We start from the raw sequence: 27,764 nt of genomic DNA, 5'->3' as shown, positions 1-27,764 counted from the left end.
GTAATAATAAAAGGGTGGAAGAGGCAGAAGATTCAGTCACATGAGGACGCAGCACTCGCAGCGTTTCCTCTTGTCTGTACCTGTGGCGGGGGTGAGGCCGGGCGGGGGGGCCGTGTTGGCGTCGGGATTGGCGGGGGGCGAGGAGGTGCTGTCAGGCTCGCGGCCATCGGATGACAGTTCCGTGCTGACGGCCTCGGATGTGGCCGGCCGCCCCGACACGAGGTCGGCCGCCGTGCCATCGACGATGGAGAGGTCAGCGACCGTCTTCTCCCTCAGCGATTTCTCGTCGTCTTCGTCGATCAGGACCACCTCGGCCTTCACGGCGCCGTCGAACCCGAGCAGCCGCCTGCTCTCGCTCGTGTCTTCAATGTCCTGGTAGCCGAGGAACACCATGGTGATCGGGTGCTCCACGCTGGCCTGCGGCTGGGAGTTGAGCTCGCCGCCCGGGTGGGCTGAGGAGCCGGGCTGGGTTGTGATGGGAGCAGAGGGGGGCATCATGCCAAGCCGGGTCTCCCTCTGGAGGATGACCTGGGCTGGTGGGCTTGAAGGAACGGATGGTGGGGCGCAGGAGGGCGGAGACAGGTCATCATCTGCCCCGCAGACATAAGCCTGCGGGGCAGCCGGGGTCACCATCACCTGACCCTGGCTGCCATCTCCTGCTTGCACGCCAGGTCTTGCAGCCCGCTGGATCAGCTGCTCCACCTGCGTGGAGCTCCAACCGTTCTCCATGGTGCTGGTGGACACGCCCCCAGAGGATGTGACCTCGTAGACCACTTTTCGGCCATCGTCGTAGACTTTGACGCCGCGCGACGCCGCATCCAGCGGGCTCACGCGGTTGGCTGACAGGACGCGCTGCTCGCCGGTCAGCGGGTCATGCTGCACGTTGATCTCCATGGCAAACAATGCTGTTAGGGGAGGGGGGGGGGGGGGGGGGGGGGGGGTGGAGTAAATGAGAGGAGAGGCAGGGAGGAGGGAGGGTTATAAGTTTCTATATGTGTAATTAGTAAAACACAATACGTTACCTTAACTTGATCCTTTTCGAGATGCAGGTGAGTGAACACAAAATGAAAATACCTAACTTTCCCTCGCTGTGTCTAATATTGCTAGTTATATTAAGTAATTAATAATTATATTAATATATATATATATAGTGACAGCTACTGTATGGTAATCGCCTTCCTTAAAGGCTGCCAATAAAATAATTCCCCTTTGGTCCTCACTCTCGACAAAGGACAATGTTTCATAAAAACATTTGCTTCTGCAATAATTCAGTTAATCTTGCAGTAACACATATCGAGAGGTTTAATTATGTTCTTAGACTTTTTTTATGCAGAATTTTTTTCTTAATGCAGATAAGGCGTAAGCACAATGTCATCACGCTGCCCCGAAAGCTGAGCTTTTATTTTTTTACCGCAAAGTCAGCACCACTGAATACAATGAAACAACCATTGAAGATAATGAACTCAACAGATTTCCTTTTACAATCAAAACGTTAGTTTTTGTTCCCCCTTTAAACCCACTAGGATCAAAAATAAAGCTAATAATGATTAACCCTGTTGTGCATTAATATAGCAAAGTAGTACTAAAAACTAATTCTATAAAAAAATAGTTTATAAAACTAATACGGACACTAAAAGTAATGCAAATTAATTATTGTATTTCATTCTACAGTCTGAGTTGTATTAAAAATATATAAGGTTATTATTATACCAACATGGAGACAGCACACATTCTTCAAAGTCAAATCAAATATTGATCTAGAGCCTGATGTCCATGTGTCATGTCGTTATGAGTTCATGACTGTGTTGGCTGCATATCCTTTATGTTAAAAGTCCATATGAGATTTGACGCTATTTGTGGGAACGTGCGAGTATCCATGAACGTCCACCCTCCATGTGCGTGTGAGCTTGTCCTGGTTATAATCCAACTTGGCTGCGGCCCAAAATCTTCCAGTCCTCCCTCCCTCCCTCCCTCCCTCTCCTCTTCTCTTCCCTTCCTCTGTCTTACCAGGTCTTGCTGTGGCAGGTGGGCCGGTCCTGGGCTGCGTGGCCAGGACGACGTGATCAGGATCGGGGTCCGTGCAGTCCGAGAGCGGGGCGGACATGCAGCCGGTGGCATCTAGTGAGCAGGAGCAATGGGGGGGAAATGACACATGATCAGGGGGACGGTAGAGGCCGTGAGGGAGAGCCACAAACACACACCTCAGTGATGTTTAACCACACCCCGACAGAAATACACACACACACACACACACACACACACACACACACACACACACACACTCACACACACACCCTCTAACTCTCCTCCTCTCTCCGTTTCTGTGTCCACGGCAACTCTATCTAGCACCCCTGAGGTTCAGTGCTTATGCAGCAGAAGTGTGTGTTTGTGTGTGTGCGTGTGTGTGTGTGACTGCAGGGACAAAGCATTGGGGCTTTACGGGGCTGAATAGGAGGGATAAAGCCAGCGACTGCAGGCTGCAGAGTCATGGCCTTGTGTGTGTGTGTGTGTGTGGGGGGGCTTCAATAGTCTCGCTGAGCCACGTTCTGTGTGTGTTGGTGTGTAGGTATATGTATTTCTATGGGAGAGTCTGTGGGTATGGCTGAGTGTGTGTTTGGGGGTTCAGGAGCGCACTCTGGCCTGCATCCCTCCTGCCTCAGCGAGACTATTATTCCCCCCCTCCTCCCCAATCACACTCACTCACACACACAGGCACACTCACACACTCACACACACACACACACACACACACACACACACACACACACACACACACACACACACACACACACACACACACAGAAATAGAAAGAGAGGGACCCCTGCTAGGAAACAACAATAACTCAGCAGTGGACATCATACCAAAGAGGTGTGTTTGTGCGTTTTCATTGTGTGTGTTTTGTGTAGGTGTGTGTCATACCTCCATCATGGGTCATCAGACTCTGAAAGACAGACAGAAAAAAAAATCCAAATGAGCCATAGCAGAGGGATGTATTTTTCTGGTATAGTTTATGAAAATGAATCATGATTGAAGGCTTTATGCAACAAAAACTATTATTCATAAACAGTATGGCGTAAGGAATATATTAAATAATTACTTGATATTTCATTTGTTTCTTGGAAAGCATTTAAGAGCCAACATGAATAGTATTTTCTTGTTTTCCACCATCATCCAATGCATCTACTTTTATTTAGATAATAATACTAAATTGGATACAGTATTAACCATAACTTCAAAAACAACCAGCAAACTTCAATGAGACCACTTCTTCAGTGCTGCCCGCTTCAACATTTGCATCAGGTTGACTGCCAAGTTATCAGTGTTTTAGAATGCAATTAAAGAGTAACCGCTCTGTTTCGTAAACACAACATTTATTCTTTCATCTCATTTATGGCGACCTCGTGTTTTTAATTAGCAGCCAGGTCTATAAAAACCCTCCATGCCATTTTCACTGCTCTCACAAAAACAAACAAAAATACAATGAATGCGAGTAAAAAAAAAAGAAAGAAAAGCAATTATCGTGTAATCAAACAAGAAACTGATGACAAGAGTTGAAAAACTCCCCGTGAGGAGGGATGGAGGACGGGTGGCTGCACAACTGTAACGTCAGCCGCAACTATAGAGCGGAAGGATTTTAGCATTAACACGTTTTCCTTTTTTCCAAAGCCACCGATTTGTAACTCTAGAAGCACCCAAAAGAGTTCTTCGAAAGTCCGTGTTCTCCACACCTTCTGCAGGTCTTCTATCGAGCGCTCCGTCTCTTTCAGACGCTCCCGTAGAACCTGCTCTTTGGCGGATATCTGAGACTCCTCGTTCTCCAGAGTGACGATTTCAAACTCCAGCCTGCAAGCACAAAGAAATACAGGAAATGCATTTTCCTCTCATGACACAAGAAAAGTTGAAGAATCGAGGAGTTTCGTTGCCATGTTCTTCTTGAAGGCTAGTATCAGGAATTTTTCTAACTATTTTTTTCGTGAGAGGACACAGATTGCTTCCCTATAATAATCTCATAGGACGCGGGCTTGCAGAGAGGGACAGATGTTTCACTGAACAGTGCATTTACACGGCACTGTTCCCAATAACATCTGGTTAAAATGTGTCATTCTGTTTGGTTTTTTGGAGACTAAGTCCTGATATGAGCTGAATCCTGAGCGTGATTACGAGCCCAACGAAAGATAAAACAAGTCCTGAGAATACCAGTTCTGCGTTGTTGTTTTCTTTCTGAAACAGTACCATTCCCAAAACTGCTGCCTAAACCAGACTTACACACACACGCACACACACACACACACACACACACACACGCACGCTCACGTGGACATTTAAGACATGGATGTAGCAACAATACGAGGAAGCAGTCAGGGAGGAGGGCCAGGGGGGGGTTGCTTCCTCACTCGCTGCCAGCACTCACAGAGTGCACTCCTCTGAGACGCCAGGAATTTGTGCGTCCGTGTGTCTGTGAGCGCGTGCGAGATATATAAAAGATATTAGGGTTCATAAGGAGGCTGCAAGCGGTCAATCGTCCCACCGTGACACGGAATCCATACGAGGCCGCCGTGTATCTGAAGCAGCTCGAAGGAACGCGAACGTGTAGGCCGTCAGCGGGACTGGGCCCCATTTTTAAAAATATCAACAGTGAACAATATTTCTTAGATCTGTTGGTACTAACAAACATGGCGCCTTTAACTAAGCACTCGTCACTTTCACCATCTGCCAGCGTTGATACTCTACTTCATCTTCGGCAGCAGAAGCTGTGGCGCATCGGGTTGTCCTGTTTTTACGCACACTACCTTCGACGATGAAATCTTGTTCGCATCGGAGGGCTGAACAAAAGGAGAGCAGATTTCTTATCGTAAATATGACCCTGTGTAACTGTGCCCTCGAGCCATTGTCCGGATCAGAATAATCAGCACAGTTCAGGGTCATTCAGTCAATTCTGAAGAGAGCCAACGTCTTTCCAGGCTGTACTGGCTGTTATCGTTGGGGTTATAACCCACCCAGTGCCAAGTGGAGAAATGTCTCCAGTCAGCGATATCTGCATTACATCCTTTTTGTACCCAGAATGACTAAATTATGAAAAAACAACTGGCCCTCTATCACACCAGCTACAGCTCTCCCAGTCTGTGTTGTGGTGAAGCCGATTCGGTACTACTCATTATATGAATAATTTCTGTCATATTCATTGAATGTGTTGTATCTCTGTAACTCTGTTCATCTGTACACATGACATCTATTGCTTCTGTCCATCCGGGGAGAGGGATCCTCCTCTGTTGCTCTCCTGAAGGTTTCTACCCTTTTTCTCCATGTGAAAGGTTATTTTCTGTGTTTTTGGGGAGTTTTTCCTGATCCGATGTGAGGTCCTGGGACAGGGATGTTGTTTGTGTACAGATTGTAAAGCCCTCTGAGGCAAACTTGTAATTTGTGTTTCTGGGCTCTACAAAATAAACTGAATTTAAATAGTTCAGCAGGAAGTGTCATTTCACAAAAAGTGAATGATTCCATTCACATGTGTATTGAATGTAGTATAGGAGAAATATATATATATATATATATATATATATATATATATAGGAAGTTGGGAAAAGTTTCCGTAACACACACACATTGTCGGCAGCAGTGTGAAAAGGCCCCACGTTGTGGGCCCCGTTGCCTCTCATGTGGCTACTCTTCCCCCCTCCTCCCTCTCTCATTTCCTCTTTTCCCTCTTTTCTTGTGGGGTGGGGGGGAAATGGATTTTACTCCTGCATCCTGTAAACTGCATGAGGTTATGCCAAAATGGGCAACAATGTGATCCGGAAGAGGACGCAGGTTTCTAATCCTTTTACATCACTGCTACTTCATGTACCTCCAAGACTTGTTTTGGGGAAATGTTCACAGACGGGTCATTTCGTAATAACACTGGAATAAATCGTCCAATCATAAGTACATTTTTGATCTCAACCCTTGCATGGACGCAAACTGTGTCTGTGGTACCTCAGGAATGAGTTTTTCCACCGTAGAACCTTTTGAGTAGGTGAGAGAGAAGGTCGAAAGGATGTGTCACCCTCCCTTCATCTTATGTGCAGAGCAAAGAGAAACACGCTGGCACTGGTCAGGTTTGTGTCTGGCGCCCTCTAGTGATCAAACCTAGAACATGACCAGAACCGAGTGCACAGAAGACCTACACATGGTCGATGGATGCTTCTTGCCCTTTCCTACAGCATAGAGCCCTATTAGGAGCGGACTCCTCCTGGAGGGGCAACACGTGATTAGCTGCCCTACCCATCACCAGATGTCACCTCACTTATACTTGCTTTAATTCCTCCCTCCTCCAATTCCTCTCCTTACACCTGGCCTATCTTCTGTGGCAATTCCTGAAAGAGACCAGTGACGTCACCGTCCCGCCCTGTCCACCAACCGCAGGCCTGTTTCCATGGATACGCCCGAGGGGGGCGGGGTGGGGGGGGCAGCTACCATTTTCCACATCATACTGAAAGAGGAAAAGCAGACATCTGGTTTCATGCGCGCGTGTGTGAGCGTGCATGTGCGTGTGTGCGCGCGTACGGAGGAAGTCTAACCACGTTGTGTCTTTAGACGTGATCCCGTGCGCATGTGTGCGCGTGCGTGTGTGTGTGATATGAGCTTTCTAGGTACAGATCTTCTCGGAGTTTTGCTGGTGCACTTTTTAAGACGCGAAGCAGCTTGGGCGATGAACACCTCCGATTGGCTGAGGCAGAGATCAGTTGGCGGAGTCAAGGAGCCATAGTGTTTCCAAGCAGTCCATGAAGGGAAGCAGCATAAGTTAAAATCTATATATGGAAGTTCAATCAACTCCCTGCTTCTCTGCTCATGTGTCACCCTCAGCATCAGTGTGCAAAAGAAAAACTACACTGGGTTTGTTACATTGTGTTTATATTTTTCTTTTGTTGTTTAGTATTTAAGCGCAACATATCTATATTTATAATATGTCATATATTAGTCTGCTCTAAACTTACTAAAGAACTCTAAAGAAGTTATAATTACAGTACAGCAGTAGACGGTCCATGACTGAATATGCTTACAATTTAATAGTTCTTGAGCCATACGATATATAAGATATGATAAAATGCTCCTCTATATATATATATATATATATATATATATATATATATATATATATATAGAGAGAGAGAGAGAGAGAGAGAGAGAGAGAGAAAGAGAGAGGAGCATTTATATAAATAAAAGTGTCGAGGAGTAAAATGGCAGCACTTACAAACTATACTGAAGTAGTGCTTCTTTATGCACTTATAGACACTTCTTCTGGTGAAAGGGAACCAAAGTGTTAATAATAACACATCCAATAGGGCTAAATAACTATAAAACAGTTGCTGCTGTCTTTGAGTCCCAGCTCAGTCCTTGCGAGACTCTCATGATGAAGCAAACGTATCCGCTTCATTTCTTTATTTCTTTCTCCTGTATGATTTATCTGTCTATCATGTGTTTTTCTCGACGACATGGCAGTCATGTCACTATTCAGCTATTCAGTTTACAAGGATATGAAACAGATAAAAAACTAAATTTGCTCATTGGAAAAGCTAGAACCAGAAAATCCTGAAATTAAACAGCTGAAGAGATTATCAAAATAGTAGCAGATTAATTACTGTCAATTGTTTACACTCTTTTTACATACTTACAAAGGCATTTTAAACCCTACAATATCACAATCATGACATGTTACTCTCATATTAACAACAACAAATATTATATTATATATAGTATAATGGAAAGATTATGTCCAGGGAATTTACTGGGTATTTTCCGCATGAAGTTGACATTTCTTATTTGGACTTTAAATGAGAGCAACAGTTTTGAGAGGCTTGAAACCTCTTCCCCTCCCCTTCTTAGCCGCCAATCAACAAGGTCATAATTTTCACTTTTCATGTGCGGTCTTTTTCTGATGATTCGTTGTGGTGTGTCTGTGTCTAAAAATGGCTTTGGCGATCATAATGACGCTTGTTTACAATATTGTACAATGTTAGCATCTGGCTAAGCGTTGTGTATACTAATAAATTGAAGCCAGGAGGCCGAGCTATCTTTGCCGTTGCTTTGGACACGTGGATTTGCTCCGTTTTTGTTTGACTGCACCACCACTGCTTGTCAAACCTTTCGTCTAGAGGAGACTTCAGGCTTTCTAACGACGTATTGCATAATGCAAATTGAGCTTTCCTGGGGCCGTATACATACGTGTATACATGATGTGCGTAACGGAGCCACCCGCATACTCGCTCGTGCACTATTACGCACAGCCAGTCTGCTACTCACAGATACCACACGTTTACAATTGACAACTTTTGGTATTACCACAAACGTATACCATGTGTTTAACTGTGTAATAAGCACTAATAACAATGCAAAATATTACTGACTCCATATGGAGGAGGTGCTTCAAATGTCCCTTTTGGAGCTCTGCCTGGATCTTTTCATAAAAGAAAACAATGTAGGATGGTCATACTTTGTCCTATCTTCTTCAAATGTAAGGCAGGTGTTCACCGATAGTGTAGTTACAGCCCTATAATGTCCTTTACTTGTACAGATATAGCCACAGGCAGTTATTTATACTGAAATATACTCTTATATTTTAGGCGGACAGAAATCTTTAATTTCTATTGACTTCAAAGGCCCACTGCTCTGTTTCTGTATGAGCTACAGGTTTTATGACACTTTCACAAGAAACCTTAGCGGGGTTTCTTTCTGGCAAGACGGAACATGAATCAAGTGCGTTATCACTACGAGGTCGTTGTAACCACTTCGAGAGCTCGGAGCTGAAAAAGAAACAAGGAGGCTGTTTGGATTGGATGTTATCTGCAGCAGACATCTCATGCTCTTCAATTCCAGTCCATCCTGTCACGGTGTCTCGGTCCTACGCCTCATTTGGCGACTAGCTCTGTTCTCTGAAGTCCTTTTATTTCCAGGTACAATTTACGTGTCTTCAGTTTGTTTTCACTGCGGTTACTTTCAGCTTGAGCTAAAAATTCTTGATATAAGCTCAGAAATGAAAACTGCCTCCCCTGGTCAGATGAAAAAAAAAACTCTGTGCTCTCATACTGCCACTGTGAAGAAAAAGACACATATTCTTAGACCGTTATGTAACACGATACAGGGCACTTCAACGGATATGTTGCAATAAGTATAGCTTGCTGTTGCCAGAGTGCATGCTGGACCTCATGTATCCTTCTCTACAAACTAACAGTTTAGAGCAGAGGTTCTCTCATCTGGGAACCGATTGATTGGATGAAACGGTATTGATCTCCGCGAGAGAAACAAGGTCATTGCGGCAGCAGCATTTAGCAGGGACATTAAGATGAATTGTCTCAGTACACCTTGCCTCGGTTAACAGGAACACAAAGTGGCAGCTAAGTGGCAGCCGAGTTCACTCAAATACAAACTTGAATGTCTGAAATGATTCCTACATCTTCTGAAAAAACGAAACAAGACGTCTCCTGATGGCTCCTCTCAGCAGTTGTCCTGCGGCTGCAGCAAAGGGCACGCTTTGTGAAAGAAACCACACCGCTCCCCCTACAACGATGGCTACATCCGCACGGAGCCGTGCGATAATCCCAAAGTAGCTCGGTGTGTGTACGGGTCAGGTCAGGAACTACCTCACATACTGCCTTTATTTCCAAATATATACATATACACACATATATATTATTATAATTTTTTACTCCCAGGGCTCAACGGCCTAAGGTATATATGTCGGTAAAACGATTTCACTGTTCTCTTCTTTCCTGTCACTTCCTGCGATTTCCAGCAATAAAGTCAACAGCAGGCAGCAGTTACTGTAAAAAAAAAACACACACGCACACACACACACCACACAAAGAAGCTGCTGTCGCCCTCCTGTCTTTGTTTTTAAGGTTTTAAGGTTTGTTTTTAAGGTGTCTTCCATCTGAACGGATGCGTGTTTTTTTTGTGTGTTTTTGTGCATCTTTTCAGTTGTTTTCTTCATGCACACTCACAGCAGTGCAGTTGTTCTCCATGGACAGATACAGCTGTTCCCCCTCTTTCTTTCACTCTTGTTTATGTGTCCTCCTCCAGTGTCTTTGTCACTTTCTGTCATTAAAATGTCCACCAGCGCATGTGTTATTAGTCTAGCGGCCATAAAATTGGGAAGGACAAGACGTCTAGGCTTCTGTGCTTTTAGTTACAAGACAGAGGAATCTGTTTCAGAAGTGTTTATAGGTGTGAGGGTGCTGTAGTTTGTTTTACGGGAATCCAGGTTTACACGTGATTACGGTTCCAAGCCTCCGTTAATGTTTCAGCAAGGACGCTATCGGAATTGTGACGGTGAAAAGTTTAGATCTTCTTTTGTGAGAGAAAACCTGGCGAACAGATCCCACACACACACACACGCACACGCACACGCACGCGCACACAATTGTGCACGCGCACACGCAAACAATTGTGCACACGCACACAAACTCGCACACGCACACAGATAATGTGACCATATGCATCCTATCTGTCCACCACTACCCCTATCAGTATCGGAAAGTATCTGGTTGCCTTGGTTGTGGGATATTCTGGGATGGTGTCCCAGAGAGAGTAAATATAGATGGCACACCCTCTGCCTGAAATGCTCACACACACACACACACACACACACACACACACACACACACACACACACACACACACACACACACACACACACACACACACACACACACACACACACACACACACACACACACACACACACATGCATGGCATAAGCTGTCTATCAGTGTCTTCCTGTTCATCTAAACAGAAATATCAACCACCTTCAAAACACGACACACCCAAATGAATAACATTTTTTCGTCTTTTCATTTAGACAGTTTTGCCTCCTCAGATTGATGTTCCAAGGTTATTTGCGTAAAACTGTTTTGTTAAACGGTTTCATGGTTTAGGATTTGTGTGACTGAAGGCACTCCTTGGACTCCCACACATGTGCTCTGTGACTTTGTGTCGCCCACTGGAGAAGAACGTTCCCTGAAGGCCTCGAGAATTTAATCCCAGACAGCTGAGCTCCACTTAAAGCAATTTTCAGGACACATCTGAGACCCTGGTTCACAATGGCAAGTGCCTGAGATTGGCTTCTGCTGCATTGCTTGACATATGAACATGCAAGAAAAAGGCCAGGTTAACGAATCCTTGCTATAGACTGGGTGTGTGGAGAATATGAACTAGAACACACACACACACATACACACAAGGGAAGTCAGGGCTAGTCAATGATGGATGGTTCCGTGGTTGTGCTTCAGTTTTATGTGGTAGTTCTACTTTTACTTTTTTCTTTTTTTTCACTTAGTTTTACTTGACTTGGCTCTCTGCTGCCGGTCTCTAAATGGGTAAAGCAGAATTTGGCGACACTGTTCGCTCTTAAAAAAAGAAAAGAAAGAAAAAATTGAAACCGCACCAAAAACACATGGCGGCATAGCAATTTAGTCATCTCCGTGGTTTTAATTGCTTTTGTAAGTAATCAAAACCACCAACTAAACCATATCGCCTCTTTGCAAAAGACCACCAGACAGCGAGTCTATTCAGCCGCGGCTGAATGAAGTGATTCACCCGAAGCAGCCCCACAATCACAACTGTACTTCTGGGCCACAATGCGCTCTCTTTCACCACTCACCGCCGCTACTGTTTACAGCGCAGCCAAAACTATGCCGCGGTGTTCGTTGGCGACGCATGATGTTGATGTTATTCTCCAGAGCTGGTGATAAGCTACAGCAGCAGCTGGCTGACAGAGATTCTTTCATCCTGAGAGTTGATAGATGAGGAGGTGGAGCGTGAGCCGGACACCTAATTAACCCCCCGAGCCTCTCCGAGATCCTAATTTTACCGAGCGTGCTTTTGATCTCCGTTGCTTGAATGTATGAACTATGAAATAAGGAATCTGCATTGCCTGCTGGCTGATTGACTCGGCCTTCTGCCTTCACCCTCCACGCCACTATCCTCTGTGTCACATTTTCCTCCACTCTTTTGCAGCGTGGTGCCAACACTGTGGGCTTTGGGCTTTGCTCCTGCTGTTTGGTCTTGCCAAACACACAGAAGGGAATAATGGCTTTTCCTCTTCCCTTTTAATATCTCTGGAATATCATGAGCTTTTCAAGGGCGCTCTTGTCCGTGCATATACACTATAATGCAAAGTCAGCACATGAATGAATGGCAAATGTGCAAACAAATAGAAATACTGTTGATTAAATGTCATGAATAGTTCGGACTTGTGCCCACGGGAAGCGATGCTCCACAATTAGCCACCAGTCCACCAGACAGCGTGCCGGCATGGGGCACTTTTATTTAATTTCACATGAGCCCTCGGTGCCTATTCATCACTTTGGAATACATCTAATTCATTTTCTTTCTTTATCGTACTGCTTGGGGACAGCTCCTAAAAAAAATATATTTTTAAAGAAATCTTAAAAATCCCTTAAAATGCTTGTCCTCTCTCAAAGACGACAAAGTGTATAGCCATGCCCAATTGTCACGCAGCAAATGGAGAACACTCACATCCGAGTATAAAAAGCAAGGACGGCAAGAGCTGACTGGAACTGTTTCTCAGAGCGGTGATCTCATGCCCTGGCCTCATTGGGGAACCAGAAATGACTAACCCACAGCAATGCATGATGGGAATCAGGAAGCTCCTCCCAGAGGCACAAACGCAGGAAGTGCCCACGGAATCACATCACTCTCTTTTCTTTTCTTTTTTCACCTTCTCAATATCCCCCGGTCTTCCTCTGCCAATAACGCCCTGCTTTCACTTGTATCTTTCTTTTCCTCTCTTCCAGCTCTCCTTCTCTGTCTTCATTCCTTGTCAACTCTCGTCATATCTGCTTTTAGAAAAGACGAGTATGCGTACAGTAACTCTCGGTGTTTGTTTTCGCTCTAAGGTTACAGAGCGGCAAGATTCCAGAGCTGCCCTGCAGAATCATCCCACACCTTCAATACTTCTCCCATTACAGTGTGTGTGTGTGTGTGTGTGTGTGTGTGTGTGTGTGTGTGTGTGTGTGTGCGCGCGTACATTTTAACCACTGTACTGTGTATCTGTTCAGCCGCACACAATTAGTGCCCTATGCTGGGACTCTGGTTTGACGCTTCAAATATGGCCGATTAAATTAAATTGTTATATTGTTTGTGTCCTTGGTGTTTGATATGGTGAGAAAGATAACATGTGGTGCACGCTGTGTGTTACTGATGTAGTCATATATTATTTGGGTATTTCCGACTTTGTGGATAGAATGTACAAAAACATCTGCGCCACTTGTTAAATATAATAAAAAGACTAGACGTTGCTGAAGGGAGAAGCAGATGTGCCGTAGCAAAAACAGATGTGTCCGTCAAACCAGATCTGCAGAATTACCCTGAAAACCAAACAAAGCCCAGAACAAGTGTCACTGTGGTGTCTGTCAGTGTGTACCTGTGCATTAAGTCTTCCAGCCTCCTCCCTTGCTCTTCATCCTGCTCCAGCTGTTTCCGCCGCACCTCCTCTTCCTCCACTCCGATTCCCTGGAGGAGCCATCGCTCACGCATGGCTTTGGACTGAGGAGGGAACAGAGACACGTTACGTGATGTTACATACCAGAGCGGCCATGTTGGAGGTCCGGACAGCGGACTGTGACCGTTACACTTACAGTCGCTGGTACGGATCGATAGCAACACCACAACGCTCTCCAAATAGCACTGGTTGTGACATCATGAGCCGCCACGAGGCATCGGGCCAAGAGAACTGCAGTTATCGGTGATACACGGCAAGTTTTGTCGGCATGGCAGCGCATTAAATACGGAGGTGTGAGTGCCCCAGTCGTCTCTTCACACAGGGTTTAGTGCTAGTCTTTAATGTCTTTAAAGACGAATGCCAGAGCAGCGTGTTTATGTATCTAATGTCTCGTCTCTGTGTGGAGCCGTGTTTTGTTACCACAACAGAGCCGAGCGGGAACACCTAGCTTCACCTTTGGCTGTTTGCTGTCAAACTGTTGCTTGGCTCAAGGCCTGAGAGCTGACAATTAGCAGTACACGCACGCACACTGACACACACCACGGGAACGATTACGAAGCATTTCTCCACCTGCTGTCAGAATGTGGAAGCTGGGCCGTTTGTTTGTGTGTTTGTTTGTGTGAGTGTGGCTGCCACACACCTACACAGCCAAGGGAACCTCACGGAGATCTTGTTTATCACTGAGTTGTCAGTCAGGAACATTTTTGAAAGGGACTCAAGTTGCACAACTAGACTGAATGGACGGGCTTCTTCTTGTTCTGTACGTGGGGCATAGAAAACATGATTTAACCAGAGGAGGACGCTGACCTGTAGCTGACCTTGACCTCTGACCTGCAGGGGGAACCTTAAAGAAGCATCATCGCCTGTAAATTAAGGCTTTTTGGACCATTTAAGAACAAAACAGTGTTGAATAAAGTTGTTTTGAATAATTAACTAGTTGTTTCCTCTGAGAACCAGCTCTCTGCTCTCTCAATCTCACGCTGTGGGGGGGAGGGCATAGAGGATCCATGTCATTCATCATATAATGCGCAAATAACTCAATTCATCAAATAACCCAAATTTGAACAGTTAAAGTATCAAATCACCAAAATCCATAACTGCTACAGAGAGGATCAAACATAAACGGAGGAGAGCGTGCTTCAAGGCAAAGTGCCGGGTATAACTTAGCTCTGAAACCATCACGATGTTTACATGGTCCCGTGCTCAGATCAACGCCTCCATTCGGGAAGGCTTGACTCCTGTAGCCAAGAGGTTCTTATCAGACCTCTGGGCTCCAGTCTCCATTTCCTCTCCCAGGCCACCACGTCTCTGGAGAGAAGACTACAAAGCCTGCTTCATGCTACCTGGCTGCGTGGCACTCAGAGGTAATGGCCATTAAATGGGACTGTGTGACCAGATGCTGATTACATCTGGAGTTCAAGCCGGTTGGTGTCGTATGAATGAAAACTGAACTCTGTAGGGGCCTCCCTTCCCTGTTTAGCTCAGTGAATGGTAGAGCACAGCACGGACATGTTTGGGTTATATGACGTGTGTTACTTTTAATTTTTCTCCGGGGAGCATGGGAAGTAGAAAGGGAATAGATAGAAGACGGCCAGGAGCCAAGTGGGGCATTCTCGTGGCCTGGAGGTTAATCTTACCCCATCATTGTCCCCTCACTTCCTGTCATCTCCCTAGTGCCAGCTAACTAATAAATGCATCAGGCTTTTATAACAGCGAAACTGAAAAGCATTTTATTTCATTTTTTTCAAATGGATATTGGCTGAATTATGATCAATTATGAACATGCGGCTTGTAATTACTTTATGATAACTTCCCCAAGAGGGTTGTACAGTAATTAAGTACACAGTATATAACTCCCATTTCATTTTGGAGGTAAATATTGTATATATACTATATATACTCCACGACATTTGTCTGACAATTTTGTATGTGTTGAGAAGATCCTTCAACTTCTTAAACTAAATAAACTATTTGAAAAGCCTCTCGGACCAGCTTGGACAAGTCATATGCATCAAAGCCGGCAGCGCTGGATCAGCCTGACGAGTAAGGCTGAGGAGTTTGAATGTATGTTTCGCAGCTGCGCCCATACTATGAACTTAAGGCTGTGATCAAACCCGGGTGCCACGGCTTAACCCTCATTAATGGTTGCACGCCAAATACACACATGGCTTTAATCATTGGTCCTCTTTTGCCGATATTTCCATTAGTGGATGTTAAATGCTGGAAAACACCGGCATGTGGGAATCAAACCTATTTAATATAAGACTCATTCACGCCAACTGTGTGTAAAGTCTCTAATTACAGAATGGAATGTGTTTTTTTTATTGCAAATATTAAAGCTGGCTACCATACATATTTGTAGTAGAACGGGTACCCGTCCTGCATCTGCACAGTGTTTAGAGCTGCAGGATTTCCCCTTAACAAAGTGTCACTCACATTTACTCACGCGTGCGTTCTAAAAGTAGGACGGGGAAACAGAAATCAAAGTTCATAAACTACATAAGCAGATGACGACAATATGAACATGTATATGATTCCTATATCTGGTGTGTCTCCACCTGACAGGGCAGCCAAGGGACTCATTCCTCATTAGTTTGAAAGGTTCAAGCACTCCACATAATTTTCTCAGTGTCCCCGTTTACGCACTCGCCGACTATTCGAACGTCAAATCAATAGCGGCTGGCAGCATTCTTTTACGGGGATATGTTTATGTGCGTTGTGATTTGAGTGTTTTTCTGGAAAAAAAAGAAAACATCCAAGCCTGCCCTGCTCAGCCAATGGGAAACTCTCCCACACAGCAGGAGCACTGAGATTTGGACGCTTCGATGGAATGAACTCGTTAGCCAGAAGCTGACTTCCACATTTCACCCTGCACACAGGTAATTAAACACACACACGCACGTACGGGTAAAAACTGTAAAGGAAGGCACAGGAAACATCTTTGTCTTGTCTCTTTAACTCTCTATGACATTTCGGGTCAAGGCAAGAACTATCATTTGGAGAAAAAAAAAAGAAGAGGGATGGACTGGATAAAGGGAGATACATGACGGCCTCACACACACACACACACACACACACACACACACACACACACACACACACACACATTTGTAAAGTGTTGCTGTGAGCAACATCGTTGACTCCATTCCTCTGCTGGCTTCTAACCCTCACCTGAAGTCTCTTCCTCACCTCATTCATATTCATATTCAATTCAATTCAGTTTATTTTGTATAGCCCAATATCAGAAATTACTAATTTGCCTCAGAGGGCTTTACAATCTGTACACATACGACATCCCTGTCCCAGGACCTCACATCGGATCAGGAAAAACTCCCCAAAAATAACCTTTCACAGGGAAAAAAGGGAAGAAACCTTCAGGAGAGCAACAGAGGAGGATCCCTCTCCCCGGATGGACAGATTCAATACATATCATGTGTACAGAATGAACAGCGTTACAAAGTTACATAAACACATTACATGAATATGACAATGTATGAATGGAACTCCAATCCATGAAATAGAAGGAGGTATCTCACCCTGAACTCAAAATCTGACCTTAAACTAACTGGAACATCAAGTCTGTCCCTTATCTCCCACATACAGTAGCCCAGACTTGTTCAGCCAAGTCGTGGATCCAAGAGTAAATATGTCATCACATATTCAGCCAATGAATATAGAGTCCATTACCTCATAATGGAGGAATGTGTCTTCGCCGTTTCTTTCTAATGGAATCTTTGCCTCTTCACAATGATTGAACCGTATGCTGCAACTCCCCTTGTAGTTGTTTACAGTCATTGGGGTAAATAATTAAAGTTTAACCGTAAACTCAATTCTCAATCCTAAATCCTCCTGCTAATCATAAAACGCATTCTTCACCATAAAATGTTCATAATTCTAAACTAACTTTATGTGGATCACACAGACACACACACACACACACACACACACACACACACACGCACACACACACACACACAAACCTTGATATGCTGTAGTTGCAGCACCAGGTCATCGAGCTGGCTTCTCCTGTCTTCAATCTCGGCTTGCCATTTTCGCTTCTCCTAACAGACAAAAGGAAAATCAAATGAGATCTCAGAACACGTCAGATTTATACATTTTATTAATTCTTTTATGGGTGGCCAGTGAAAAAAAAAGAAAAGAAAAACAAGAGTTGAAAAAGTTGCGCGTGATGGTTCACTAATGCACGCATGGTGTATTGATTGAGTGTTTTAAAGTTAATGCTCATCATCGGCGAGGCAACATCCCTTCGGGCCAATTAAGGTTTTCATGCGTTCAATTTAAAAGGTGAGCAGAGACTTAATGGCCTCTCAGACAAGTATGTTCAATTTAAACTGATGCGGTCTTGTTTAGTCTACTCGGTGGGCGATTCAATTGTTCCGATTGTTTCGACAGTACAGCAAACGAGACATTAACATAAACTGGGATTCCAATTCAAGAATATGTGTCTGAAAGGATATACTGTATAATAACCAAAAACGATCCCCATTACACTCACTTCACCTGTACCCCAACACAGAGAGGAAAATGATCCAGAAAATAAATATTAGAGTATTAGAGGGGTCAGAGGTCGGGGCTTATTGAGAACTGTGAGGGGTCAGGGGGACAGGCTCTCCAAAGAGGAGGGATTAAGCCTTGAAGCCTCTAAATGACGTTGAGATTGAACTTGGGGTGGGGCGAACAATCCTCTACTTCATGTGGAGATGAATGAGGCTGATGTTTGGAGGCCAGGCTGGGAGCACGGTGAGTGGGAGGTTTTGAAACAGGAAAAGAAAAAAATAAATAGAAATCCTCAACAGACTGAGGCGATGTGGAGTCACTATCTTTGAATGTAGTTTGACGCAAATGCATGGGAATACAAACAAAGTAGATCCCAGGACAGCCCTATTTGGGGCTGGAGGGCATGAGATACTGTACATGTCTCTCTCTCTCTCTCTCTCGCTCAGTGGGAACAGAACAAGGATTTCTGGGACATTTCCTGTTGGCTAAATATAGCCATCAGGGGAAAACCCCAAAATGTGTATAAACGTTAGACCACCTCTCAAAAGAGAGTGATGCAAAAAACAGAGAGGATATAATAGTAAAGCAGAAAAGACAAACCTGAACAGAATGTCACCGTATAAACATAAAACAGAGTATTATTGATTGATCAGCATTTTCTTCACATCTTCATCATCCTGAGAATAATGACTGATGCCTCTCAGGAGCAAATGAGATCGCGTGACATTGTTATGATGCTGGCCAAGAATACCCTATGGGGATGAGGTTGGGTTGAAGGTCGAGGGCACACAAAGCATCTGACGGTGACACCGTCCGGCTGCTCGTTGCATCCCTTCCCCCACTAACAATAATAAACACAATCTTTCCCTGTAAGCTCTCTAGCTGTCGGCGCCCGAAAGTGAACAAAACCATGAAAGTGGCGGATCAGGACAAAAGTAAATATGAATTATGTTTGTCACGTTGGGTTGCTTGGAGCTTTTATTACAGAGGCGGTGGGAAATGAGGCTGGGATGGACAAACCGGACTTTGTGGTTCACGCTCTGCAACGTCATCCCTAAGGGACGGGGAACCGCCTTTTCTCACCTATGGTCTTCCTTTGAGGGGTCTCAATGTGGCATTTTGGATTATGTTTTTTTGAGCAACCCCAAAATATGTCTCAAACTATGAGACATAATTGAGTGTCCGAATGGCCACCATATAATTCATAATGTTCGAAGCGCTTCTAAACTTTTGATTATGTTCTTAAACGAAACACGATGTGGATGACAGATTTATGACTAGAACAGCTTGACACCTGCATCTCAAATTAATCTTCAGGCTGCAGTTTTCAGATGATGCACATCTCCAATCGTACATGTGGCATATACTGCTGACCTTCTACCCCCTAGCCCCCCCCCCCAAAGAAGATAAAAAAGGTCCTACTCCACAACAAAGAGTGGTGGAGTCGAAGAGGTCAACCAGATCCAATCTTTCATTATAAAAAATTAATCAGGAAACACAGACTAGTTGGGAGAACATATCACAAAGCTGCACACAGGCTGTAAAAACATCTGTACAAAACCTGAGGTCATCTCTCTCTCTCTGTCACACACACACACACACACACACACATGTACACCCAAACATGTACACACCCACACACACACACACACACATGTACACACAAACATGTACACGCCCACACACACACACACACACACACACACACACACACACACACACACACACACACACACACACACACACACACACACACACACACACATGTACACCCAAACATGTACACACCCACACACACACACACGCACACACACACACACACATGTGTACACCCAAACATGTACACACCCACACACCCACACACACACACGTACACCCAAACATGTACACCCCCCCCACACACACACACACACACACACCGCAGCAGCAGTTCCCATGGCCTCTGAAGTACAGTCAACGAGCCCAAGTAGAGGTATGGACTCCAGATGTCAAGGACCATAAAGGACAAAACACACACACACACACACACACACACGCAAATACACGTCCAGAGAAACACACAAAAGCAAATATGCACACACAGATAGTGTGGACACGAATATATTCTCAAAATCAACTAGAACTGCAGGCAAGTTTTGTAGAATGGGCAAACACAGTATTGTATCATACAAATACGAGTTATTTTCCGGCGGTTTGCTAAACAGCGCAGGACTTTGAAGTTGACAATCGCTCTTAGGCAGATAATACAGGCTCTTCATTCATCCCTCTGCCCACTGCAGTGGGATGTGGAAAACCCACAAAACAAAAGGAGGTAAAAGAAAAAGCCGACACAGGCTCTGAGCAGCGCAATGCAACATAATCTTACAACACATTGCGGAAAACACTGATGAAAACTGTAACACAGTTATGCTTCAAAAGAGAAACCACAATGTGGCGGCCTGTCATAAATAAAACATTCATCTCAGCAGAGTCGGAGGTCTGCTTACTCATTACAGTGCTTTACTGATTGCTTAGTGTTTGGCAAAGTTTGGAATTCCAGGTTTTCCAGTTATGGACTCTGGCAATGCAAATACTGCAAACTCCTCCCCTTTTGGTCATTTTGTATACAAGGAGCCAAACTTGAAATGTTTGTTTTGAAAAAAGAAATCCAAACCTGACAATTTCTTCACAATATACTGTATCTTCCACCATGATACTTTATCTGTAGAAAATATGGATTTCTAATAGAGTGCTTCTTTAGTTTTTTGCACTTGAACTAACATGTTTGGTTCCAGGGCCAAGACTTGAACTGGGGAGGACTCTTCAGCTGCCTGAGGTCAGAGAGTTCCTCTGAAAAAGGGTTGGATCCGTTCCTAAGTCCAGCTCTCACATCTCAATCATAACAGAAATTAATTGGCGGGAGGGATCTTCACTGTCTGCGAGTACAGGAAAAAAAAAATTAAAAAACGTGTTTGCCACTGAAACTGCTGCGTGAAAGATGAAAGCCTGGTGCAGTTGAACTGGCAGGAGAAGGAGCCCGAGTCCTGCTCTGTTCACTGTATTTGGCCCCCGGAGAACACGGCGTCCTCCTCTGGAAAATATGTTGACATTCTTGGCGACACGCTAACGACTTCCCACACTCTGACTCACTGCGCGTTTAGCCCCACTTGGCTCTCATACATCACATCACTTTTCCCACTATTTTGACACCCTCCAAAGAGTTAGACACTAATATAAAATTATGTGTTCAATATTTAAAATGGCTAAGATTGGAGATTTTTACGGGGTTTTTTTTAGCCTCAGAAGCCAATGAAAAGTCACATGGAGTAACCTCCCATCCTACGAGGTTAAACATTTTGGAAAGGGGGTCAAACCTCAGTATCTGGTTACAGTTCCTGTAAACTAGAGTTCAGCATGATGAACTTTCGCCCTTCTTCGTTGGTCGGTCCGTTTTCCAAACGTAACCTCTTGTTTTTATTCAATGACGTTTTCATTTTGTTTAATGTTCTCAGCCCTAACAAATGGTGCAACAGTATTCTTGTTAAGAGCACTGAAACTCACATTTCCAAGGTCATTGTCGCATAAACACACACACGGAATACAGGCAGGAGTACCAGGGTCCAAGCCCCCACGATTTGAAAAAAGGCCTTGTTTTCTGGACAACTAAATAAAGCAGGAAACAGAGAAGCCAATGCAGACATGACTGGTGAGAATGCAGCCTGTGAATCATTGAACAAAATCCAGACTTAAAGGAGGATTCACAGTTTTTGTGGAACAGAATATCAGTTAAAGGAAAGTTTGATTGAAAGGTTCGAAAAATAGATACATTTCGAATTTATGCATCCTAGTACACAATAGCGTCCAGAAAAACCTCAGTAGGAGTGATACAAAATGTGACTCGTATCACGCGTCCATATACTGACTGGATAGTTTTCATAAAAAATTGAAAATGTGTCAGAATTTGGACATGCAAGCACTTGATTGCAAACACACACCTGCTTATAAAGCAGCGTCCTCCATCACTGATGCACACAAGCTGAGGCATGAGGTCACACAGACGTGATTAACATGCGCCAAAGCAGTGATGCAGCCATGTTGGATTCCAGGTTCTGCTGGTGTTGAGATTGCAAACGGACGCGAGCTGCGGATCAGATGAGTCACATTCTGCACGTGCCAACACACCCAGCGGAGACATCTCCCTGTGGAGATCGTCTCCCGTTCAGCGGGCGGCCGTACCTGAACACGTAAGAACAGAGACTAAAATGGACCTGTGGTTGAAAGGTCACGGGTTTGATTCTGCACTTACTGTGCTGGGTAGAACATTTGGATAACGCATGAGCCGATGCCTATAAATATGAATGCATACATGGAGTGCGTCCACTTTGCCCCGAGCGGTGACTGTCTGACTCTGATGTCCTCCCTAGACATTTGTGAACGGAGCGCTAACTCCTTAGCCGATGGCGGTGTCGATAAATGCAGACGTAGCACGTGGCTGAAATGTCTCGCCACTGTCATGCAATGGCAGCAGCAGCTGGTGACTACTATACTCACCATGTCCACATTGAGGAGAGACGCGAGCATTCACATGGACGTCGTACACAAACACGGCATGCCAAATGCATTTTATGTCTATTAGGACGATAACGGTCTGTTTCGATTCATAGCTGCATTTTCTAAAATGACCTTCGCTGCATGCCGGCCTCTCTGCCCTCCAACAGTGTGTCCGTCACTCCACATGGTTTACTATCAGATTCATGTCACGACAAACATTTAGAAACTGCCAGTGCCCACTAGAGCTGCATTCCAGTCTATGAACCCTAATGCCACACACACACACACTCACACGCACACACACACACACACACACACACACAAACACGTATATACACACACACACACGGCAGAATGTCCAGTAGGTCCAAGACAGCTGCTGCTAATTTTAGACGGCATGTAATGCCTGGTGTGCCCCAGACCCCCTGTTGCCATCCCCCCTCCGAAATGACTTTGCCCCGAGCACACTCCCCACCCCCATAAAGTGCTGAAGACCATAAACCAAGCCTCCACTGGCCACCTATATCCAATCCTGCCTCTAGTGAATCCAAATATTCTCAGACGGCGGTTGGCAAAACCCACAAATATTCCAAACCTTCAGAATTCAGGAAGCCTGCTGAGCAATCGCGTGCGGGCAGTCGGACCTGGCTATACACGCAGAGACTCCAGTGACTTATGAACCAACAGCGGTGTCATTGTGCCATCTGCATATGCAGAGGGTTGATCTGCCAACCCTTTCTTCTGACGACCCAGAACAGGGCCTGAAAGTTGTGTTCAGTCTCACCTCCGATGCATAGAAACACTGGTACAGGCGAGTGTCTGATTTAGTCGAACGTGTCCGATTGCGTGCAAATAACTGACAAACAATTTCCAGTTGGCTACATTTCGCAAGAGTTTATCCATTTCCATTACCTGCTGTAAGAGCAGTTAAATTAAAAGAGCTGCTACATGTAATTCAAGGGAAAAACGGGGGTAAGCAGGTTTAGAATTGTATTCACAGCCTAAAGCAGAAAGTAGAAAAGTGGCCGCATTTTAGCAACCTGAATCAATATTGTCCGTGTATCGCTTTCAAGTGTTAAATGCTGCCAATATGTCAAACTATGAGTGAGTCAACTGGACACACTGCAACTACACATTCCAGCAGGAAGGCCCAGCCCCCCACTCTATTTACCTCTCTTAACGCAGCCCATTGCCCCGGCCCTCGCTGCATGCCACAGTCACAAATCTCATGCATGCCAAGGTCTAGCTAGAACCCCCCCCCCCCAACCTTCACCCTGCCCCTCTCACTTCCCTCTGTCAGACCTCACTAAGTGGATCCAGAGCACCAGAGACCAGCTTCCAGAACGAGTTTAACCAGATTACTTCACACAGCTCACCCAAAGAGATCAAACTGTGGGTGATAAGACCATTCATAATTGCACATTGGCCTTGAATGGTTGTTAAAAACCATAAACAACGGGCACAGAGATTTAGATTTTGAGGTTATCTTTTTTTGCGGTGAAATATCTCCGCGACAGTCTCTCGTCAAGGACACACACTCACACACACACACGCGAGCGCAAACACACACACGCACACGCACACTCACACACACACGCACACACACACACACACACGCACACACACACACACACACACACACACACAGCGCCATCATATCAATCCTCATTGACCACGTCCTAATTCCCCTCAGACTTGGTCCCAGACAATCTACGGCCTTGTGTGTGTTTGTGTGTGTCTGTCTGTGTGTGTGTGTGTGTGTGTGTGTGTGTGTTTCAGAGGGTTAGCTGAGAGCCCAAAGGGCTGAGGTCATCTGTGTATACATGTCACAGACAGTACAAAGAAGTCAGTGAATGGGTGCATGCAAAGACACACACACACACACACCACACACACACACACACACACCACACACACACGTACACACAGACACAGACACACGCACACACGCACACACACACACACACACACACACACACACACACACTAGTGTATGTATTTTTGCTACGCCGTTTAAGTTTGTCAGGCCACAAGGGCAACAGTTAATCAGAACGCTGAAGCACTCACCATTCATTGGCTGGTCTCAAAACCACACACATTTTCAGAACACACACAGACATAAACACACATGCGAGCACACACACACCCACGTGCACATGCGCACACAAATGCACATGCTCTGTTTTTTTGGGGGGAACCCTGACCAGGCTGCACTCCATCCGATGGCTATAATTACATGTTAATAATATACCAATTACAGGTCTGGAGTTAACAACATGACATCACAATGTTTCCCTAATCTGGCCAATTAGTAACCATGGCAACCAGCACCGCTGGCAGCTGACATGATCACTATCAGACGGTGGGAATCTTTGACTGTTTGCAAGTGTTGCGGACAAACGTACCAAATGACTAATCAACTCTTCGATTAAAACCCTGAATGATTCAGACTAACCCTCAGAAGAACACCATCGCAGCCATGTTACACTCAGTTTAGTTAAGCTTAACACAACATATGATGGGAAAAGAACGCAGCAGTGAACCAACTGTAAATCAACTGTGGAGAAGTAGAACGATGCCACTCAGGGCTCGTTGCACTCTTGCCCCTTCAATAATTCATGAGAAATAGAAAAGTGCTTACAGAAAAAAAGTCACATATATAGGATTTGAATCATAAGCGAGACGGACAGACTGCAGGCAATAGGTCCCTGTATAATGTGCTTTGAGCAATTGTAAAGAAGACTTTCTGTAGCGTCCCAACACTGTCTCACTCCAAGAGCTGTGATTGAGCAGAAAGGTATGTGGTCCTTTTGCTAAGCTAAAAAAAGGAAAGAAAAGAAAGGTGATTCACAGCCATTATGGCCATGCTTTATTCATGAGCCACACAGCAAACAGCCGTCATTATAGAGTTATTTTCTACAGAGAGTGGTCTGTCTGCTGCCTGACGCTGATTGTCTTCTGATCCGGGTTCCATAAATGAAACGTGGCAAAGAACTCATATCTGTCATAGTCCAAATGGACACGGAAATTAATAAACAGTGTGACATTCAGCAGTTGTGAGCTCAGGCGCCTCAGATGCGGAGACGACAGTTTTGCGGAAGCTTCCAATTTGGCTCGTGATCTGCTAAAGTATTGATGAGGTCTCGGAGTATCAATTATTGATTAAATCATTAGCATGTCAGCTGCAGAGACAGTGTGTGTGTGTGTGTGTATACTGTACACCTCTTCACAAGGGTTTCGTAATACTTATTCAGAACTGACAGTCAGACAAGGAAATTAATAAATATGATATCATACGTATAAAGACCACATAAACTAGTTTAAACGACATTAATCCAGGGTTTCTGATGTGCTGAAGCGGCCTTCGGATTAGGAAACGCTTGCTTTTGATTGGCAGGCAAAAGAGGTTTTATAAGACTCTTCCCCCTTCCCTGTGAGACGCTCTGGAAAAGCTTCTGTATTTACACTGGCTCCGCGTTGTTTGGCTGAGTCCGTGGCTTACAGAGCGCTTAGCGGGTTGTGAGTACTATTAGTGTAGTCGTAACCCTTCTCTGTTCAAGTGCCTGGTAGGGCCCGAGGGCTATTAGTGCCCCTCATTGTCGTTGATATAGTGTACACACACACACACAGCTGAGACGAGACAGATGCTCATTTGAAGCAGACAAACTTGTTACTTGTATTCAAACGACTGACTTGGCTTCGCTCCGGGATTCTCTCGCCACTTCCAGCAGGACCTCTGATTGTTCTCCAGGATGGAATTAGCGGCACGACAGCTGCTAACGAATATCCTGCGACATTTGTTGGCATTTTTGGCCTCGTGCACCAAACCAAAAACGGAATTTACGTGATACCGTAATCTATGAACCCCCCCGCCCCCCCCCCCGAGCTTTGTCCAATACACGTAAGAATGATGCAAGACACAGAAACGCTTGTTCCTCGCAACTGTCGGAACTTTTCCACTCTCTTTCTTCACTTAAGTGCCCGACTGGTTTAAGTACATGCAGCCTGGTATGGCTGCCATGTTTCGACGTGGCCAAAATAGTTTCTCCATCTGCTGCTGCTGTTCACCCCACTTGTGTGTATGAATGTGTGTGTGTGTGTGTGTGTGTTTTCCTGTGTGTGTTTTCCTGTGCCTCTGTGCGTCTTGAGTGTGTGTGGTATGCTGTGGTTGCTCGCTGGCGCCAAATGTAGTCCCAGGTCTAACTGTTGCTCTGAAGTCAGTAGCGAGTGAAGCGCTTCAACAAATGCCTCCGTGGTCGTGAAACATGGCGTTGAGTATCCAAACGTATTCTGAGATCGTGCTAAAAGCCTCAGACATCTGGCCAAAAAGAAGAAGAAGAAGAAGAAAACGAGCCAATTTTCCACCAACCTTTCTCAGAGTTGGTTTACCCAAAAAAAGGACATGGAAGAAAGATGACAACGGACAAACCCAGCAGCAGTGTAGGGCACATGGGATCGTGAAAGAGGAAGGCTGTTGGGGGCCTATGGTGTCATGTAGTAGGGCCCCCGACGTTGAGCGTATTCATTTTTCAATTAAACTACTAAAATAACTGCTGCAATTGTGATTTATCAAAAAAACAAAACACAAAAAATGTTTATTTAATAAGCTCAGCATTTAGCCTCCCAGGTACATGACCACTCCATAACTAGTCTCATTTATCTCCAGCCAACGTTTGCTGCTCCGCACTTATACAGGACCAACAGCCTCGGGGTCGCCGCGGCGTGTCGCACCTCCACCGTTGACGTCACAGGAATTAATTTGGCAAAGTTCGCTAAACTTGAACTTTGGCATGGAGCGATGAGACCAAAACTGACCACTCTTTTGACCTGCCTTCTACATGTGTTTGAACTGGCGCGAGTGGAACGTGAATGACTAATGTGACTACTTCGGAGAGAGAGCATGGCAGAGAACGGGAGAGGGGGGGGGGGGGGGGGGGGACTCAGGAAAGAGGCAGAGAGAGACTAGGCGTGATATTGTACTGTGAATGACTGGAAGTCAAGGTGAGACGGGGGCTGGCCGCGAAAGCACTCGCAGACAAACGGAAAGAAAACAACCAGACGGAAGGTCAAAGAAGCACAAAGAGACAACAAATGAAACACTTCAAAAAATAAGCACACAGTTTTAAAATGCACTTTGACTTACCGCCAAGGCCTGCAGCCTCTCTTTGTGGAGCTGAGCCTCCTCACACGACATCCTGGTGGGGTGGGGGAAGCAGG

The 27,764-nt window shown here is 45.1% G+C and overlaps 2 protein-coding genes across 2 annotated transcripts in view; both read right to left on the bottom strand.

The window, feature by feature from the left end:
* Window positions 1-126, bottom strand: part of LOC117740771 (A-kinase anchor protein 2) — a 34,251-nt gene extending 34,125 nt beyond the window's left edge. The window contains exon 1 of the mRNA XM_034547320.1: window positions 81-126. The gene's annotated coding sequence lies outside the window, so the exon portion shown is untranslated. The remainder of the gene's footprint in view (window positions 1-80) is intronic.
* On the bottom strand, window positions 37-27,764 carry palm2akap2 (palm2 and akap2 fusion). Its single transcript, XM_034547271.1, has 7 exons — window positions 27,691-27,764; window positions 17,480-17,560; window positions 13,422-13,543; window positions 3,730-3,844; window positions 2,921-2,942; window positions 2,008-2,118; window positions 37-905 (listed from the first exon to the last, which is right to left on the bottom strand). The coding sequence occupies exons 1-7, from the start codon at window positions 27,739-27,741 to the stop codon at window positions 37-39; spliced, it is 1,371 nt and encodes a 456-aa protein (XP_034403162.1). The 5' UTR covers window positions 27,742-27,764.

Source organism: Cyclopterus lumpus, chromosome 12 (assembly GCF_009769545.1).
Source record: "Cyclopterus lumpus isolate fCycLum1 chromosome 12, fCycLum1.pri, whole genome shotgun sequence".
NCBI classification, from domain to species: Eukaryota; Metazoa; Chordata; class Actinopteri; order Perciformes; family Cyclopteridae; genus Cyclopterus; species Cyclopterus lumpus.
Note: the sequence above shows the minus strand (reverse complement) of the source record. Positions and strands in the feature narration are given on the sequence as shown.

Coding starts and splice junctions, on each gene's coding strand:
- palm2akap2 (XM_034547271.1), bottom strand. CDS start 27,741: ATGTCGTGTGAGGAGGCTCAGCTCCACAAAGAGAGGCTGCAGGCCTTG. Junction 2,943..3,729: donor CGATAGAAGACCTGCAGAAG/GTGTGGAGAACA, acceptor TCTGTCTTTCAG/AGTCTGATGACCCATGATGG. Junction 906..2,007: donor ACCTGCCACAGCAAGACCTG/GTAAGACAGAGG, acceptor CTCCCCTAACAG/CATTGTTTGCCATGGAGATC.